The sequence below is a fragment of the Notolepis coatsorum genome (assembly GCF_963971535.1).
Source record: "Notolepis coatsorum genome assembly, chromosome: 16".
Taxonomy (NCBI): Eukaryota; Metazoa; Chordata; class Actinopteri; order Aulopiformes; family Paralepididae; genus Notolepis; species Notolepis coatsorum.
The window spans coordinates 51390711-51408434 of record NC_140180.1 but is presented as its reverse complement, the minus strand read 5'-3'; the positions used below and the strand labels follow the sequence as shown (position 1 = coordinate 51408434).

Sequence of the window (17724 nt, the reverse complement as noted above, 5' to 3'; positions counted from 1 at the left end):
GGCCATTCTGAGCAACAACAGGCAGGCAATGACGACAGCCCTGCATGCAGAGATAAAGAATATGTTGAAACCCCAGAGACAGAGACACAAGGCAAGCCATGGTTATACACACTTATACACACACACACACACACACACACACACACACACACACACACACACACACACACACACACACACTTACACACTCTTACACACACAAACACTTACACACACAATGCTGTGGTTTCATAGTATGTCTTGGTGTGTGAAACAAACAGGTCAGTCAACGAGGGCTGAAAGGTGGTGTTTAGCGCTCACTGTAATGTTAATACAAAGTGGGGTGCGTTTGTCATAACTGTCACAATCTCGTCGGATAGATGTTCAATATTCACTCTGGAACTTGCTGTGAGTGTAAAAAAAAAACCTAATCTAAGAAAAAAAGACTTCTGTATACTTTGATCCGTGCAATTGTGTGTTTATTGCTAAGCTTTTGTTCCGGTAGACCTCTGTGTTTACATTTGGTTTACCTTAAATTATGCATTCATATTTGTATTATTACTCTGTTCCTGCAGTTAGATTATTTAAGTCAATTGTGTGTTATTGTAATGCTCTTAATTAACCTTCTCACATTGTATTGGACCCCAGAGTTGCTGCTTGTGACTATTTTCTGTGTGTGTGTGTGTGTGTGTGTGTGTGTGTGTGTGTGTGTGTGTGTGTGTGTGTGTGTGTGTGTGTGTGTGTGTGTGTGTGTGTGTGTGTGTGTGTGTGTGTGTGTGTGTGTGTGTGTGTGTGTGTGTGTGTGTGTGTGTGTGTATATATATATATGTATGTATATGTACATACATGCCAGGTCCAGGAGAAGCTAGTCTCTGGTCTAGCGGTGATGCTGAGTTCTGTTATCACTGTTGTAAGCTGCAGCACCAATGTGACCTTCAGGGCTGCATGTCTGGACACAGTGAAGGTACACAAGGAAGCAGGAATACAGAGAAGGGGTACATTTTATACAATAGTGGTAGGACTGGGCCTATACAAAATGTATAGTGTGTGTATGTAGTGTGTGTGCAAAAAATTTACATGTTGAAATTTGGCTCTAAATAGGGGTGTAACGATACACACATTTTCAAATTCAACAAAAATTTGGATTTTGAGGTCACGATTGAATTTAGATTTTCAGTTCAAATGTTTTCATACTACAGAGCTCTAATTATAGATTATAGATAGATTATATATCTATAATTAGAGCTCTGTAGACAAGATGTGTAGTATTATATATAAATATATATGTGTGCCACAGTTTGGCTTGGCGAAAAATATATATACTGTAACTCTTATTTCAAAGTCATAAATAATGAAAATGAGCCTTAAACATTATGCCAATAGCAAGGGTGGCGCAGCAGACATTGCGCTCGTCACCAACGTCGTTAAAATCCGGCTGTCGGCGTTGCCTCCGGCTTGGGCTGGCCGTCATACTGGCTCAATTGGCAGAGTCAGCGGGTGGAAGTCGATGGGTGGTAATCTGGACGTTGTGGACAGCGACTTCTAAAGGTCGGTTGGGGGACGCCTGCACAGCAGAGACAGGAAATAGCGGGGGTAGTGTGAGCCTCCCACACGTTACACCTCGCCAATGAGAGTCCATGCTGGCTGGTGAAAAGATGTGACAGGCTGCCTCCTCGTGTACCGGAGGGGACACGTGATGCAAGGCTTCTATCCTCCCTACGACCGACCTGTGGGGGGCATATGCAAGCAACGTTCAAGACAGGGGAGGGGAGAATTGGAAAAAACAGCAAAAATTGGGATGGGAGAAAAATAGAAAGATAAGGAGAAAAAGTGGATAAAAAAAAAAAAAAAAACATTATGCCAATAGCAGTAGCCATACCATACCACCAGTTAAACAAAGAAAAGAGAGACCAGGCTCAAAACACATCTTTATTCGCTATCCTTTGGATCCCCCTGATACCTGATATGATGTTTTTGTGCCTATGATCTGTTTTTAATATGTTGATTTGTGCCTATGCACTATTATGTGAGCGCTTTCTATTTTCTTTCTTGTGATTTTACTACCTGTAGAATCTATTTGACTTGACTAGACCTAAACCTATGCAGTTTTACATGTTGATACACTGTATTGAATGTAAATTATTTTGAATTTCCAATTCCATACTGAGATGGTTAGACCCATGGCTCTAAGTTATGTTTATGCATACAGTACATTGCTGTGTGTTCCAGGCGGGTGACACCCATGAGCTGACAGCATCCCTCCGTGACACCCTAGAGAGAGTGACATCATGGAAGTGTGTTCCCAGGGGCACGTGCTATGCAGCACAGGTGAGATAGCCATAGAATTGGTAGAAGCGGATTGGTAGAAAGATCATTCACATGTAAATTACTTTATTGAATGGTCATTTGGCAGGCCACGTCAGCATTAGTATCAAATTTCAGGTTATTGTCAGTGACTGTACCAGGATATTTATATTGTTCAAGCTAAACCAAACTGTTTTGCTAAACCATTTTGACATTATTACTTCTGCAGACGGATGCACCTCCTACTGAGCCAAACAGGAAGGAAATCTGAGGATCCCTGTGCCATCGCTTACATTCATTTGAGTTTTGTTTTGTAGTGAATATTTATGGAGTGAATAATTTTTTGGGAGAATATCATGGTATTGTGTTGTATGGTGTGTGGTCATGCCAGTGGCAATATTTCTGAATTTATAATACATAATACACGTTTTTGTAGAGGTTTTTCCTCAAACATCTAAAAATGTTAAATAGTGTCTTTATGCTGAGAGAGAGGTGTTTCTCAAACGGGACAGTAGATGGCACTAATACTAATTTATGTCCCAAATCCCTTCTTCCGCTCTGCGGTTGTTGTGGCTGACGTCAAATCCGGCCGCCAACACGGACAGGACTTTTCGCGGCAAAATGAATTACACATTGGTATTGTTATGACTTTATTTTGATATTGCTCTGTTTAATAATTTTTTTTGTCGTTTCCGCGAATTCCTCGTCGTTTCTTCTGGAGTCCGTCTTGCTAACGTTACACATTGTGTTCCAACAACCACGTCGCTGGCTGTGTTGTTATGACGGACGTGAGACCAGAGCTGGCAAACTAGTCACCAATCCTCGCAACATTGGTCGTTGTCCGAGACTCAGTCCTGCATTCAGTTCCTTTCGTATTCGAAACACTCTCATCCAGACGGGCAGTAATCAAAACAACACCTAGAGCAACGATGGCATCGGTCACTTCGGAAAGCATACAGACAGAGCTGGAGCTGTTCGACATCGCCTGCCAGGATGACTCCGTATTGGATAAGAGTAAGTAACGTTAACGCTACAGAAAGAGAGCTACGTGATCGTGAATTGTTGTTTATAAAGAGTTGTCTTTGAGATTTATGTGTCATGTCGTGTCTCGTCAGTGGTGGAGCAGTGCATGTGTCACGGACTACAGGGGGACGAGGTCGCGCGGGAGTGGGTCGCCTTCAGCACCACTAAGAATGGACTAAAACTCAACTTGGACACCTTGGATCAGTTTGGACATGAGGTGAAATTAACCAACCTTGACTTTTCAGTATTTTAATATAGCAAATTGTGTGTGAGAGAGTACCTTTTGAGAATTCACCTTCCAACTTCTTTGCTCATAAGTTGTCAAAGGGAGCAGGCAGTCATCATCACACTCCTCCTAGTCCGTGATTGTTTGACAGTGAGACTGTAGGAGTGTGTTCAGTCACCTGTTCATGGTAGTAAATATGGACTGTTTACTTTGTGTGGTCTGCAGGTTCTTAACAAGAGGAGCCGAACCAAACAGAACTCGAAGAGGGACGAACCACATAACAGAACCAGAGACATCTACTCACTGCAAGAATTGTATCCTCTATAGCAGCGGCTCCCCAAGTGGAGGCCGTGAGAACTGTCCAGGGGTGCCAGGGTGCCACACACAACCTGACATTTTTTTATAACGAGTTTTAGGTGGTACCTTGGTCAAAACATAGTTTGGGAACCACTGCTCTATAGTATACACACACACTACACACACATCACAATCTGTCATGAACCACTGCTCTATAGTATACACACACACTACACACACATCACAATCTGTCATGAACCACTGCTCTATAGTATACACACACACTACACACACATCACTATCTGTCATGAACCACTGCTCTATAGTATACACACACACACTACACACACATCACTATCTGTCATGAACCACTGCTCTATAGTATACACACACACTACACACACATCACTATCTGTCATGAACCACTGCTCTATAGTATACACACACACACACTACACACACATCACTATCTGTCATGAACCACTGCTCTATAGTATACACACACACTACACACATCACTATCTGTCATGAACCACTGCTCTATAGTATACACACACACTACACACATCACGATCTGTCATGAACCACTGCTCTATAGTATACACACACACACACTACACACACATCACTATCTGTCATGAACCACTGCTCTATAGTATACACACACACACTACACACACATCACGATCTGTCATGAACCACTGCTCTATAGTATACACACACACTACACACACATCACTATCTGTCATGAACCACTGCTCTATAGTATACACACACACTACACACACATCACTATCTGTCATGAACCACTGCTCTATAGTACACACACACACTACACACACATCACGATCTGTCATGAACCACTGCTCTATAGTATACACACACACACTACACACACATCACGATCTGTCATGAACCACTGCTCTATAGTATACACACACACACTACACACACATCACTATCTGTCATGAACCACTGCTCTATAGTACACACACACACTACACACATCACTATCTGTCATGAACCACTGCTCTATAGTATACACACACTACACACATCACTATCTGTCATGAACCACTGCTCGTATACACACACACTACACACACATCACGATCTGTCATGAACCACTGCTCTATAGTATACACACACACACTACACACACATCACTATCTGTCATGAACCACTGCTCTATAGTATACACACACACTACACACACATCACTATCTGTCATGAACCACTGCTCTATAGTATACACACACACACTACACACACATCACTATCTGTCATGAACCACTGCTCGTATACACACACACTACACACACATCACTATCTGTCATGAACCACTGCTCTATAGTATACACACACTACACACACACATCACTATCTGTCATGAACCACTGCTCTATAGTATACACACACTACACACACACATCACTATCTGTCATGAACCACTGCTCTATAGTATACACACACGCTACACACATCACTATCTGTCATGAACCACTGCTCGTATACACACACACTACACACACATCACTATCTGTCATGAACCACTGCTCTATAGTATACACACACACTACACACACATCACTATCTGTCATGAACCACTGCTCTATAGTATACACACACACTACACACACATCACTATCTGTCATGAACCACTGCTCTATAGTATACACACACACACACTACACACATCACTATCTGTCATGAACCACTGCTCTATAGTATACACACACACTACACACATCACTATCTGTCATGAACCACTGCTCTATAGTATACACACACACTACACACACATCACTATCTGTTATGAACCACTGCTCTATAGTATACACACACACTACACACACATCACTATCTGTTATGAACCACTGCTCTATAGTATACACACACACTACACACATCACTATCCGTCATGAACCACTGCTCTATAGTATACACACACATCACTATCTGTCATGAACCACTGCTCTATAGTATACACACACACACACTACACACATCACTATCTGTCATGAACCACTGCTCTATAGTATACACACACACTACACACATCACTATCTGTCATGAACCACTGCTCTATAGTATACACACACACTACACACACATCACTATCTGTCATGAACCACTGCTCTATAGTATACACACACACTACACACACATCACTATCTGTCATGAACCACTGCTCTATAGTATACACACACACTACACACACATCACTATCTGTCATGAACCACTGCTCTATAGTATACACACACACTACACACATCACTATCCGTCATGAACCACTTTGTAAGCTGTGATATGTGTCGTCTGTGGTACTATAAGTGAATCATATACTTTAACAGTGTTGACCAGAATCAAAGCCGAGGAAGAGGAGGAGAGTTTACTAGACTCCTACTCCACTCCTGCGAAGGTAGGCTGTCCGTCTGACTTAAAGGGATAGTTCTGAGTCTTGGAACCCTATTCCTTACATGCCAATGATGAGTTCTTTCTCAGCATAATCCATGCTGTTCCTCATATCCTGATAGTTGGCCAATACAAAGTCAATGGCCTCTGTCTGAACAAGCTGACTGAGGCTCACTGAAATGTACTCCAGAGTGCACACAAAGTAGATTTCAGTCAGCTTGTACAGACAGGACTCTACCAATCAACATCATTATTGGTGAAGTAAGAAATGGGGCTAGGATTCAGACAAATCATAACTATCCCTTTTAAAGCAAAGTCACATCTGGTATGATTCACATACTCTTTCCTTTTTAAGTAATGATCACCCCCCCCCCCCCAATGTCTGCATAATGTCTAATGAGGAGTGGTAATATACCAGATGTAGTTTGATGACATTGATTTCTACTAATATGTCTGTGATAATACCTAGTGAATATTGGCTATGGCTCATGAGCTAGCTTTCCACTCAACTATTCATATCCAAATATTGTTGACTCAACGTCACTGATATATGTGTGTGTGTGTGTGTGTAGGGTTCTCAGAAACGTGCGCTGACCACCCCAGAGCACCCCCAGTCGAAGAGGAGTGCCGCTAGGCTGAGCAGCCCAAGCCTTCTCCTGTCCCCTGCTAGCTTCTCTCCTAAGTAAGTTACACATTACTACACACAAACATGCACTGGGCTAATAAACCACATGTCTACTATTCACACACATAGTAATATATATATATATTAGTTCTGCAGAAATTCAGTGCAAGAAAAACTAGAGGCATCTGCAGGATGGGAGACCTGCTATAAATAACATTGAACACATCCACTGAAATAATGTATGAATTATCGATGTAGATAGTGATTTGATCTCATGATTTTAATAATTGATATTGGATTACTCGAATGAAACGATTCAATATTGATATTATATTTTTTTACCCAGCCCTATCTACCATTTTGTCTTTTCTCTCTCTCTCTCTCTCTCTGCACAGTGTGACGCCCTCTCAAAAGTACAGCCAGCGTGGGACTAAGGGGGAGGTGGTTGTTACATTCGGGGCTGTTCAGGGCACTCGCTGGGCTGGGAGAAGGGGCCAGGGACCGGGTGTGCGGGTGGAGTTCCTGGAGGGGGAAGAGGAGACACTGAGATGCAGCTACAAATACATGTTCCAGAGGCTCCGTGACATTCGGAATGGTGAGAAGAGAGTCGCATGCATCCTCCTAGCATATCTCAGGATACCTGCAGATGGTGAGAAGAGAGTCGCATGCATCCTCCTAGCATATCTCAGGATACCTGCAGATGGTGAGAAGAGTCACATGCCGATCTCAGGATACCTGCAGATGGTGACTGACCAATTATAGATTATTGCAACAACTTGCAATATTGCCAATTCAGATGTATTCTTTCAATTATGATTACGATTTGTGTCTTTTACAGCCTGTATATCTTTAAAGGGGAACTCCAACATTTTGGGAAATTAGCTTATTTAACATCTTCCCTGGAGTTAGACAAGAAGATACATACCTTTTTTGTCTCTGTGCGTGCATTTTAGCTTTGGGAATAGACGCTCCGTTAGCATAGCTTAGCTTCATCACTGGAAGTGAGGCAGGACAGTAGCCTTACAGTGCCTTACAGTGTATTGCAAGGTCTGACATTGACCAAACTTGATATGCATGACCTTGGTGGGCTCTAGGTCAACTCCTGAAAAGGGGGTCAATGTCAGACTTTGCAATCAAAAGTTAGGGGGCTAATAACCCTTGCCATAATTTCAGTGCGCCCCCTAACTTTTGATTGCAAGGTCTGACATTGACCCCCTTTTCAGGAGTTGACCTAGAGCCCACCAAGGTCATGCATATCAAGTTTGGTCAATGTCAGACCTTGCAATACACTGTTGGTCAACCAACATATTGGTTGATTACTGTGGTCTTATTATGAAAGCATAATCGTTTACATCTGTGAAAGTAGACCAGTAGAAGCAGTTCAGTTTACTGCTGAACTTTGTGACAAATATGCTAGTTAGTGTGGCTATTCCCAAACCCAATAAACAATGCACCTTCAAGCTGTTATTTAGCATATTATACTCATAAGAAAGATCTTTGTAAAGAAATAGAACAAGCGACTCAGACTTGGAAGGCTAACACGTCCCTTCTAGATGCAGTGTTCTGAGCTCATAGGAAGTTGAAAGACGAGGTTGTCAAGCTGGCAGCATGATTGATATCAGATGTTGAGTTGTTTTGTGTCTGTCATCTCCAGTGTTGACGGATAAGATGGAGGAGCTGGGGGAGGGGCTGAGGTCTCACTTCAACATTGAAGAGTTCTCCCCTGTCTCTCTGCCTGCTCAGGTAGGCCATGTTTATACCACATGAAACTAACCTTTTTAACCTCTTAACAGGCAGGCAGAAAAGTGGCTATTTTCTTACTTGAACTTGAGGACTGCATACTTTATTTTGCAAAGCTTATCTTTATACTTTATACTTATAGCACATGCATGAGCCTGGTCTCTTTTTAAAGATAACATTCTGAAGTTACTAATGCCAAAAAGGTAAATAATTTTAGTGCTAATGAAATAGAGTAACAGAGGTTTGAACTTGAACTTGTGTACTCACATCTTTCTTTAGTGGTTGCAAGATTCCATATTCCAATATTCCAGCATAGAGTTATGAGCTGTAAAACACAGCGGTTCCATAGACTGAAGTCTTAGAAATGGGTCTTTGAGAGACGTTTTAGTAAACCGACGCCAAAAAGAACGAGAAAATCCATTTGTGCCATCCACCGCCGTGCGTTCTGAAGTCTGATTCACTTCTCGTTTTCTCGACGTTGCTTGGTAAGAGGTTAAACAACCAACCACAGTAGCAAGTGGGTTCAAAATATCCTCAACCAATCGCATTCCCTGGCAGTGGAAGTAGCTTTTTATATGCAAAGCATCTCATAGACTCACTCACTCACTCACTCGGCTGTGTCCTTGTTAGAATAGGAAATGCTGATTTGATGATACGCTGACTCAAGACAAAGTGGCTGGTAGAACTGAGACTTTCAAGTTGTTTTTGTGTTTACAATCCTTACTGTACACCTCGAGCACCCTCTCAGTCTCACCGGTCATTACTGGCAATGCATTCTTCTACGTGTGCACCCTCTGCTTCTATTGCTGTAGGCCTGATAGAGATTTACTTTTGTGTCTTTGCGTTGTCTTTGGTTGTACCTGTGTGTGTGTCTTCACTTCTTTTAACTCCCTCTCCGTCCTTGTGTTTAGGACAGTGTAACTGTGCTGGGTCAGGTCTGCTGCGACAGCAACGGGAAGCTCAACGCACAGTCCGTCCTATTGGAGGCAGGCCCAGAGCAGGGGGGCCAGCAAGTACCCGTGGACCTATCAGAGCTCAGAGAATACTCCCTATTTCCTGGTCAGGTGAGAAGAAGAAAGCTTCAGACCACACTGTGTGAAGTAAACGGGCCACTGCAACACACATTGTGCACATGCATGCACACGTCACACACTGGTGGTGGCCTCTCAAATTGCCTGTGCACTGAGGTTTGTGTGCAGAAGGTTATATAGCCACCTAGAGAAACAGAGTATGCCATGGACCTGGAGAGGAGACTTGTCCAGTGTCTGACCGAGAACTCTGACAGCTAAATACACCAGTAGGAACGCAAGCTTGCAAATATATATATATATTTTTTTTTTAGCTGAAGGAGACTTGTAATACAAAGTATTGACCATGTGATAGTCTGACGGGAAGCTATTTAAAGCCAGCGTGATTTCAATTTCATAACATTTTAACAATCCCACTTTCGGTGAATCATTATGCAGAAGGCAGGGCTGAGTAACGCATAAACGTAATGGCCTGTTGGTGAGTATTCACTCTTAACAATTCAGGAGAGGGAGGGGGTTTAGTAGCTCCCACTGAGAGCCTTCGATTTCTTGTATGGAGTCGGTAAGCTGTGCCCAGGAGCTCTCAATCACACGACGCAGTCTGCTGTGAGAGTTTCTGGGTTCTCGGATTAAGTATGAGAAACTCCAACAGTGGTCACAAGTAAAATGCCTGCTGCTTTACATTCTATGCACATGCTCTCTGTGCTGTATAAGTACAGTACAACGAATTGAAGTTTGGCATCCAACGCTCTAAACACCATTCACACTACCATTGATGTTGAAAAGGGGTGGAAAATACTCCATGAGACTTGAAAGTCTTTTGAAATACCAGTGAGCTACAAGATTCACACGTCAAACCTCCGAATTCAGTTGTGTGCGCTTGTTGTCCAGGGTGCTACGTGAATTTGAATAGCATGTAGTAGTCATACACAGTGGTGCAGTCGTGGTCACACGCGGTTACACGCCGTGTTACCAGATCACTGAGGCAGAAGTACGCGCGATCGCGCACGGATGTGTACTCGCGTGTACGCGCAACCATTTGTTGTGCGCTAAGTACCCGGCCACCCATAACAAAAGCGCGTCTTCAACCACGCCCCCGCCCGCAAATACAAACAGATATAAACAGATCATTTGACAACAGTATCATGTTACCTGAACCAACGATGCCACCGCCGCTCCCCAAGAGAACCTCCAACGCCCGCGCCCCCCACAACAGAGACAGCTGCCACTCCACAACAAGGCAAGTAACCGCATTTAAAGCGGCTTTTCTTTTTTTCTAGTCTATAGGCCCTAATGTATTTGTCCAGATTGACTAAGGTAGGCTATTTGCCTGTTTGTTTCTCTTGAAATAAATAATCGTGGCACTGGAAATAATCATGTTTTAATTCAATGTGATCACTGATTAATCTTGTACTGACAAAATGCAGATATATTCTTACAAAGAAATGTATTTGCCACGCAATCACATTGGAAGAATAATAATACAATCATTCAGTAATGAAAAGAAATCTGTTCTGTGCGCATGCACGTACCCGCGCGCGGCGTGTTACCAGTTCCCATATTACCACTGCACCACTGGTCATACAGTAACTTTAGCAAAAATAAACGGTACAGTGATTAAATGTAAGGGTAAATTACCTATGCCTAGTGACCTTCAAATTTCATGGAGCATAATTTCTCAAGCCTTTTCAACATCAATGTCAGTGTGAAAGGTAGGCTGAAATCTACCAAAACATTCACTTTATACACCTATGAGCACAGAATTAGTTGGAGACGGGAGTCAAGGGACAATCTCTAGTAATGGAGAGAAGTCAAAATTAGACTGGTATGGTCCTTTAATGATTTCTTAATGGGTTCCAGTGGATCTGACTTCTATTTTAACGTTGAAGATCCACTTCCTGAGTTGATTTAGTTGAAAGTGATTTGACGGCCAGCTGTGATCCCTGTGTCTTTTCTCTCTCTTCCCAGGTGGTAATGATGGAGGGGATGAACACCACGGGCAAAAAGCTGGTGGCTTCAAAACTGTATGCGGTCAGTAGGCCTCCTCTAAAAAGCCCATTCATTCATGCTTTACTACGCATCAGCAACTGAGAAAAAGACAATGCACGTGTGTGTGTGTGTGTATTACAGTGTGTGTGTGTGTGCCGCTTCCATTGCATGTCCAGTTCGTTGCATGCCGAATAAAGACCTCTAAAGAGGTCCTGCATTATTATTATTATTATTATTATTATTATTATTATTATTATTATTATTATTATTATTATTATTATTATTATAATATTATACTTCAGAGTTTGTGATGTTCATGGTGCACACGGTCTCTCTGAACATGCACTCTTTCATAACACCTGCCGCCTGAAGACGTTCTTGGAGCACGTGTTGTTATCATCGTAGCAATGCCGGTCTTTGCAATGCAGTAGGCCTGTCCCCCACTAAGGATTTGTATAGTCGACTTTGATTGGCCAAAATCTGCCGGTAATACCCGTGTAATAATACATATATTATACTTTATTTTATTTATTTATTTTGGATCATTCCATTTGGGCTGTGGGGGCTGCTTAATGTCTGAAGGAGTTGACTGAAGGCTTCTTGTCGTCTGCGAACGCATGCAATTGGTCCACTGATGGATACATCTTGATATTTGTCTAGTAGTGTGTTCATTAGACCGGTGAAATCCTCTTTCAGTGCCTCTGTGCCCATTTTCTTAGGCAGAAAAGTGTATATATATCTTTTTTTTTTTGCATTCGACTAAGAGGTTGGCAGTCCACTACTGCTCCTTTCGATCGATTAGTCCAGTGGTTCCCAAAGTCGGGGTCGCGACCCAAAGGTGGGCCGCGAGCAGCCACGGGTGGGCCGCGAGATGATTTCCCAAAAAAAAAAAAATTTTTTTTTTAAGGCCACTGAACTTAGAAGCAGGCCAGGACAGTGTTTCTAGTTGTATTCTAAAATTCTATTCTATTGTATTCTAAAATGTGACTATATGGTTTTATATTAACTTAATAAATAAACAAAAACGAAAAATCGACTTATTTCAACGAACATTTCAAACTAAATAACAGATTATGCACATAAAACGCTGAAAACAACCGAAGCAACAATAGTATTTTAATGAGGCTATTATTATTATCATTATTTTGCAACAAGTTAGCCCTCTCATAAATAGCACATATAAATGAATAACTAACTTGAACTAACTTAATAGGATTTAAGTGATATTTGGCTTAAAAAATCGGTCGCCTGGCAAAAAAAAAAAAAGCCTGACGATGTGCATTGGGCCGCGGCTCTCTGACGCCTTATTTTCTGGGTCCTGGCCTGAAAAGTTTGGGAACCCCTGGATTAGTCGACTAGTCGAGGTCAGCCCTACAATGCCGCAAAACAGTTATGTTTCAATAATAATCTCAAACATTGTCAAGTACATTTCCATCAACGATTGATGTACCCAGTTCATGAACGCTTTTACATTTGCTATCCTGAACACTGGTGTCTGGTAGGATGTTCCTGGAAGTCATGTGTTTTGCGTCGCCCTACCTACAGCAACAGCAGTTTGTTGGGAATGAATAGAAGGATAACTGTAGTTTTCATGACTTTTCAACATGGAACACTTATCACTGATGGATGTTGCCAAATATCTTTTAACACGTCCTAGCCCACTAGGCCACGCCTAGTGTTTTTAAAGGTTGTTGTTGTTGTTAGAATTTGAATGGAATAGATCATTGTTGGAACCTAAGCCCTTAAATTCCTTCATAGGATTCTTCATGGTCGGTACTGTTAGATCCTGATAAATCTGGCCAGTATCACGTCTTCTTGTGTTATCCTCTCTCCATCCAATTCCTCTGCGTTGTGTCATTTTAATGGTCCTGACGTCTCTATACTGGCTGATAAGATCCTTATCTCTCCCCGTTAGTACAATCCGCAAACCATACTAATTCTCCACCTCCGTAAGAATTCGACACTTCGACAACGTGAAATACCTTACAAGGAAAAGCGTGGTTTTATTTGATAAACAGAAACCTCAGCTCAGATGTTAACAGATTGTATTGTCCTTGAAGAGTCTATTCTAATGATCTTTCGGTGTGTTCAGATCATCGTCCTTTTGCTGTTATGTCCAATAGTGGTCAGGCCTGGTCTTTAGCCTAACCCTCCTCGCTAGGCCTGCCACGATAACACATTTTGCTGGGCGATTAATTGCCCCCGAAAATATCGCGATAAGCGATATTATTGCGACCGGTTAGAGAATTTTTTTTTTGGAGAAATTTATTTCCCAAAACTTTTATTTTGAAGCCCACCGCTCCGTCTTTTCCGGTATTTTAGACTTTTATTTTGAAGCCCACCGACCGGACCGGAAGTATTGTTGCGATTATCAGGTACTTTGGGTACCAGAAAAGTCACGTGAAACACTGCAGACCACTGATTGGTCAGAATAGAGACGCGTCTCTAGGATTTCATAATCATTATGTTTGCAGCAGGCACAAGTGCAATAAACAAAGGATACAGTCACTGTGTATTCTGCCTCATTTATTGATTAAACAAAACCGACATCAACACAATTTGCCACCGAGCGGAGAGTTTAGTCTCGCAAAAAGATCGCTGACTTGTTAAGGCTTGTTGTTAGGTTAGGTGCTAATGTTGTGCTAGCGTTTTAGCATGGCTATCGTACATAGCGTGATCAATATAACTCGCTATTGATTGTTTGTATGAGTAACGTTAATGCTAGTAGAATAGACACAACGTGAGGTAATCACCATCCATTTTAAACCGGTTATTACCTAATGCTAACGTTAGCAAATAGACGCGACTGGTAACGTTACAGCTAACGTTAACGCTTGTAGAATAGACACAATGAGAGGTAACGTTAGCGTTAGCAGAATAGACACAACGAGGGTCTCGTTAATGTTGTTATTGATTGATTGAAAACTGTGTTTACTCTGTTTGTATGAGTAACGTTAATGCTAGTAGAATAGACACAATGAGGGGTAACGTTAGCCCCACGGAGCTCCTGTGCTGTGCTCTGTAGTAAAGCCAGCGGCCCGCCTCCCAACACGGACAGTGACTGACAAGGGGCACTGGGTCCGCCTCATTAAAACAAACGCGCAAATAGCAATTAATCGCGCCCGTCAAAATCATTGCATTCATTTTAATTATCGCGGCAATTAATCGATTTATTGCTTATCGCGGCAGGCCTACTCCTCGCGTTAGCCGAAGCTAATGATGATGTGGCATTCTCCCCCCCCCCCCCCTCCTCTCTGTGATGAGAGGAGAGAGTGTCTTCTGTGTGATCTCAGTCCTACTCGCTCTTGGTCAGATTCTAGTCTGCCTTACACCCGGAAACACCGTTCGACTTATAGATCCTCGCCGTAGCAACGATAGCCCACCCTTTCTGGTTGTCATGTGCCGTGTTGTCATGACAACTGCTAAATAACCTTTTGCACATTAAAATGCAGTTTTCTACTGTTTCATTAAGATGAACCCCTCTCCCTCGCTCTCGCTATCAGTTTGTTCTTACAAGGAATTCAAAACATTCTCTCGCTGGCAGTGTGTCTCACAACAATCACCCTGCTCTACTGAACCACCGTCTCCTGCTTCCATGCACATTTCGATCTCACCGTTTTAGCTGTGATCATCTCCCCCCAATCTATACATCACATACATTGAAAAAGCACCCCAAATCCTTCAGTACCTTGACCAGAATTAAGTGTTTTCAAAACAAAAGACAACATTTATAATAATAATAATAATTCATTACATTTATATAGCGCTTTTCTAGACACTCAAAGCGCTCCCTACAATGTAGGGTGGAAATGGCCTCCTTCACCACCACTGGTAGCACCCAACCTTGGGCTTCGCAGGCTCAATGGCTGCCATACACTGGCACCAGGCTGACTTCACACTACACAATGGCTGAACGGCTCAGGAGACAGGGATTGATATCAGCCAATTAAGGGGAAGGGATGATTAGGTGACCTTGATGTCAGAGACCTGATTGGGAATTTGACCAGGAACGTCGGGGAACCCCCTACTCTTTTCTTTTAATAACCAAATTCAGTCAGGACCTCGGTTTAGTGTCTCATCCGAAGGACGGCACTCGCAGCTGTACGGTGTCTTTATCACTGTAACGGGCATTGTTACTGACTAGTCCAGAGGACAGAGTGCCCCCTGCTGGACAACAATACCACTTTCCCACAACGGCCTTGACCGGGGCTTGAACCGGTGATCTTCTGATCATGAGTCTGGAGCTCTACTCATGTAGCCACGCTAACTATAAGCCAATGTTAACTCAAGATCAACTTTCATGTTAGATGGATTTTTTTTTAATTGTGGTTTTATAAACCGAGCGTGATGCAGTGTCTCCTCTCTTGATCGTTTTATCCTCTTGTCTTTTTTTAGGGAGTCCCTCTTCCCTTCTACTCCCCTGAAGTAAAGATGGAGGTGGATGAGGGTAAGAAAATATGTTTGAAGGACAGCCGGCTGTCAAACGCACGTATCCATCTCCTTATTACTACCCATCAAGTTTTTCTGCCCCGATCCCGATACGAGTAATTTAATAATGGGTATCTGCCGATACGCCGATCCAATATTTGTATTTTCCAAGATAATATAGCAGTACGGTGCACACTTCAAATATATTAAAGTTAGTAAAACCGGAGGGCGGTTAGGTGGCGTAGCGGAGATTGCGTTCGTCACCAACCCCGAAGCTGTGAGCTGGATTCACCTGTTCGAATCCAGCTCACAGCTCCGGGGTTGTCACCAGCTTGGCTGGCCGTTCACACTAATACAATTGGCTGTATTAGAGGGTGGGAGAAGCTGGCGGGGTGGGTCCGGGTCGTTGTAAACAGCGACTCCTACAGTTCGGTCGGGGCGCCTGCTAAGCGCGGATAGGACCTGAGTGGGATAGTGTGATCCTTCCACACGCTACGCCCTCTCAGGGAGCATCCGCGCTGCCAGGTGAAAAGAAGCGGTTGATTGGCTGGACGTGTGTCGGAGGAAGCACGTAATAGCCTCCACTCTCCCAGATGATCTGACTGTGGGGGGTAAGTGCGCAGCGACCAGGAAGGGATTGGGAATTGGCATACGACTAACATTGGGATGGGAGAAAATCGGAGGAAAATGGAGGGGGGAAAAGATAATAAAAAAAAAAAGAAAAAGTAAAACCATTTCAATGTAGGTAAGATATGCGTGGTAATTTAATAGTCCTACTTAAAGAAAAAAATAATTGCCTACATCACAGTTTCCCCTTAATGGTTGTCATTAATTCTTTTTTAAAGATTTATTTTTTTGGCGTTTTATCGCTTTATTTCTACTGGGCAGTTCAGTAGAGAGAGACAGAGGAGGAATGGGAGACAGAGCGGGGTGGAAGACATTCGGCAAATAACGACGGGTTCGGGAGTCAAACCCGGGTCGGCCATGTTGCGGCTGAGCGCGCTATGTGGTTCGCCACTGGGGCGCCCCATCATAAATTCTTTTAATGACAATCTTTTAACAAGAATCTGATTTTGATTGGGATTAATATACCCGATACTATCAATTCAAATATTCCGTGATCAGCTCTGAATATGATCGGGACATCCCTACTTATTACCATCATGGCTAATGGGCTGCGGTAGTTTTGGCTCCTACAGTGGCCCTGCCTTTGTCTAAATACACAGCAAATAGAAAGGGATGATGGATGGACCACTCTTTTAAAATGGAATAGTATTGATTTTGTTTAAGCAATGCAATTTGAAGTGCTTTAGTCTCTCTCCCCCTCTCTTTCTCACTCACACACACTCACACACACACACACACACACACACACACACACACACAGATTACAAATCTATAAAACTATCCCATCCATCCCTCTCTTGCAGTCCCAGTTCCGTTGAGTGTGCTGGTAGCATGTGGGCCCTACACCCCCTCTGACAATCTGACCTTTGACCCTCTCCTGGACCTAATCACTGTCATTGTCAGAGACCGCCCTGACGTCTGCCTGCTGGTACACATATACACATATACACACACACACACACACATTCCCCTGAAAACATTCTTAATTCTGCTGAACACACTCTTGACAGACTGTAATTTTCTTGTGAGACATGCATGCCAAT

The 17724-nt window shown here is 42.8% G+C and overlaps 1 protein-coding gene across 1 annotated transcript in view; it reads left to right on the top strand.

The window, feature by feature from the left end:
- The first annotated feature begins 2845 nt into the window (after window positions 1-2845).
- pola2 (polymerase (DNA directed), alpha 2) overlaps window positions 2846-17724 on the top strand; it is a 28325-nt gene continuing 13446 nt past the window's right edge. Inside the window, exons 1-11 of the mRNA XM_084331301.1 lie at window positions 2846-3297; window positions 3399-3523; window positions 3758-3846; window positions 6194-6251; window positions 6817-6926; window positions 7265-7464; window positions 8524-8612; window positions 9521-9673; window positions 11606-11668; window positions 16022-16073; window positions 17485-17609. Of these exons, the coding sequence (XP_084187427.1) occupies window positions 3213-3297; window positions 3399-3523; window positions 3758-3846; window positions 6194-6251; window positions 6817-6926; window positions 7265-7464; window positions 8524-8612; window positions 9521-9673; window positions 11606-11668; window positions 16022-16073; window positions 17485-17609 (1149 nt within the window). The 5' untranslated portion in view covers window positions 2846-3212. The remainder of the gene's footprint in view (window positions 3298-3398; window positions 3524-3757; window positions 3847-6193; window positions 6252-6816; window positions 6927-7264; window positions 7465-8523; window positions 8613-9520; window positions 9674-11605; window positions 11669-16021; window positions 16074-17484; window positions 17610-17724) is intronic.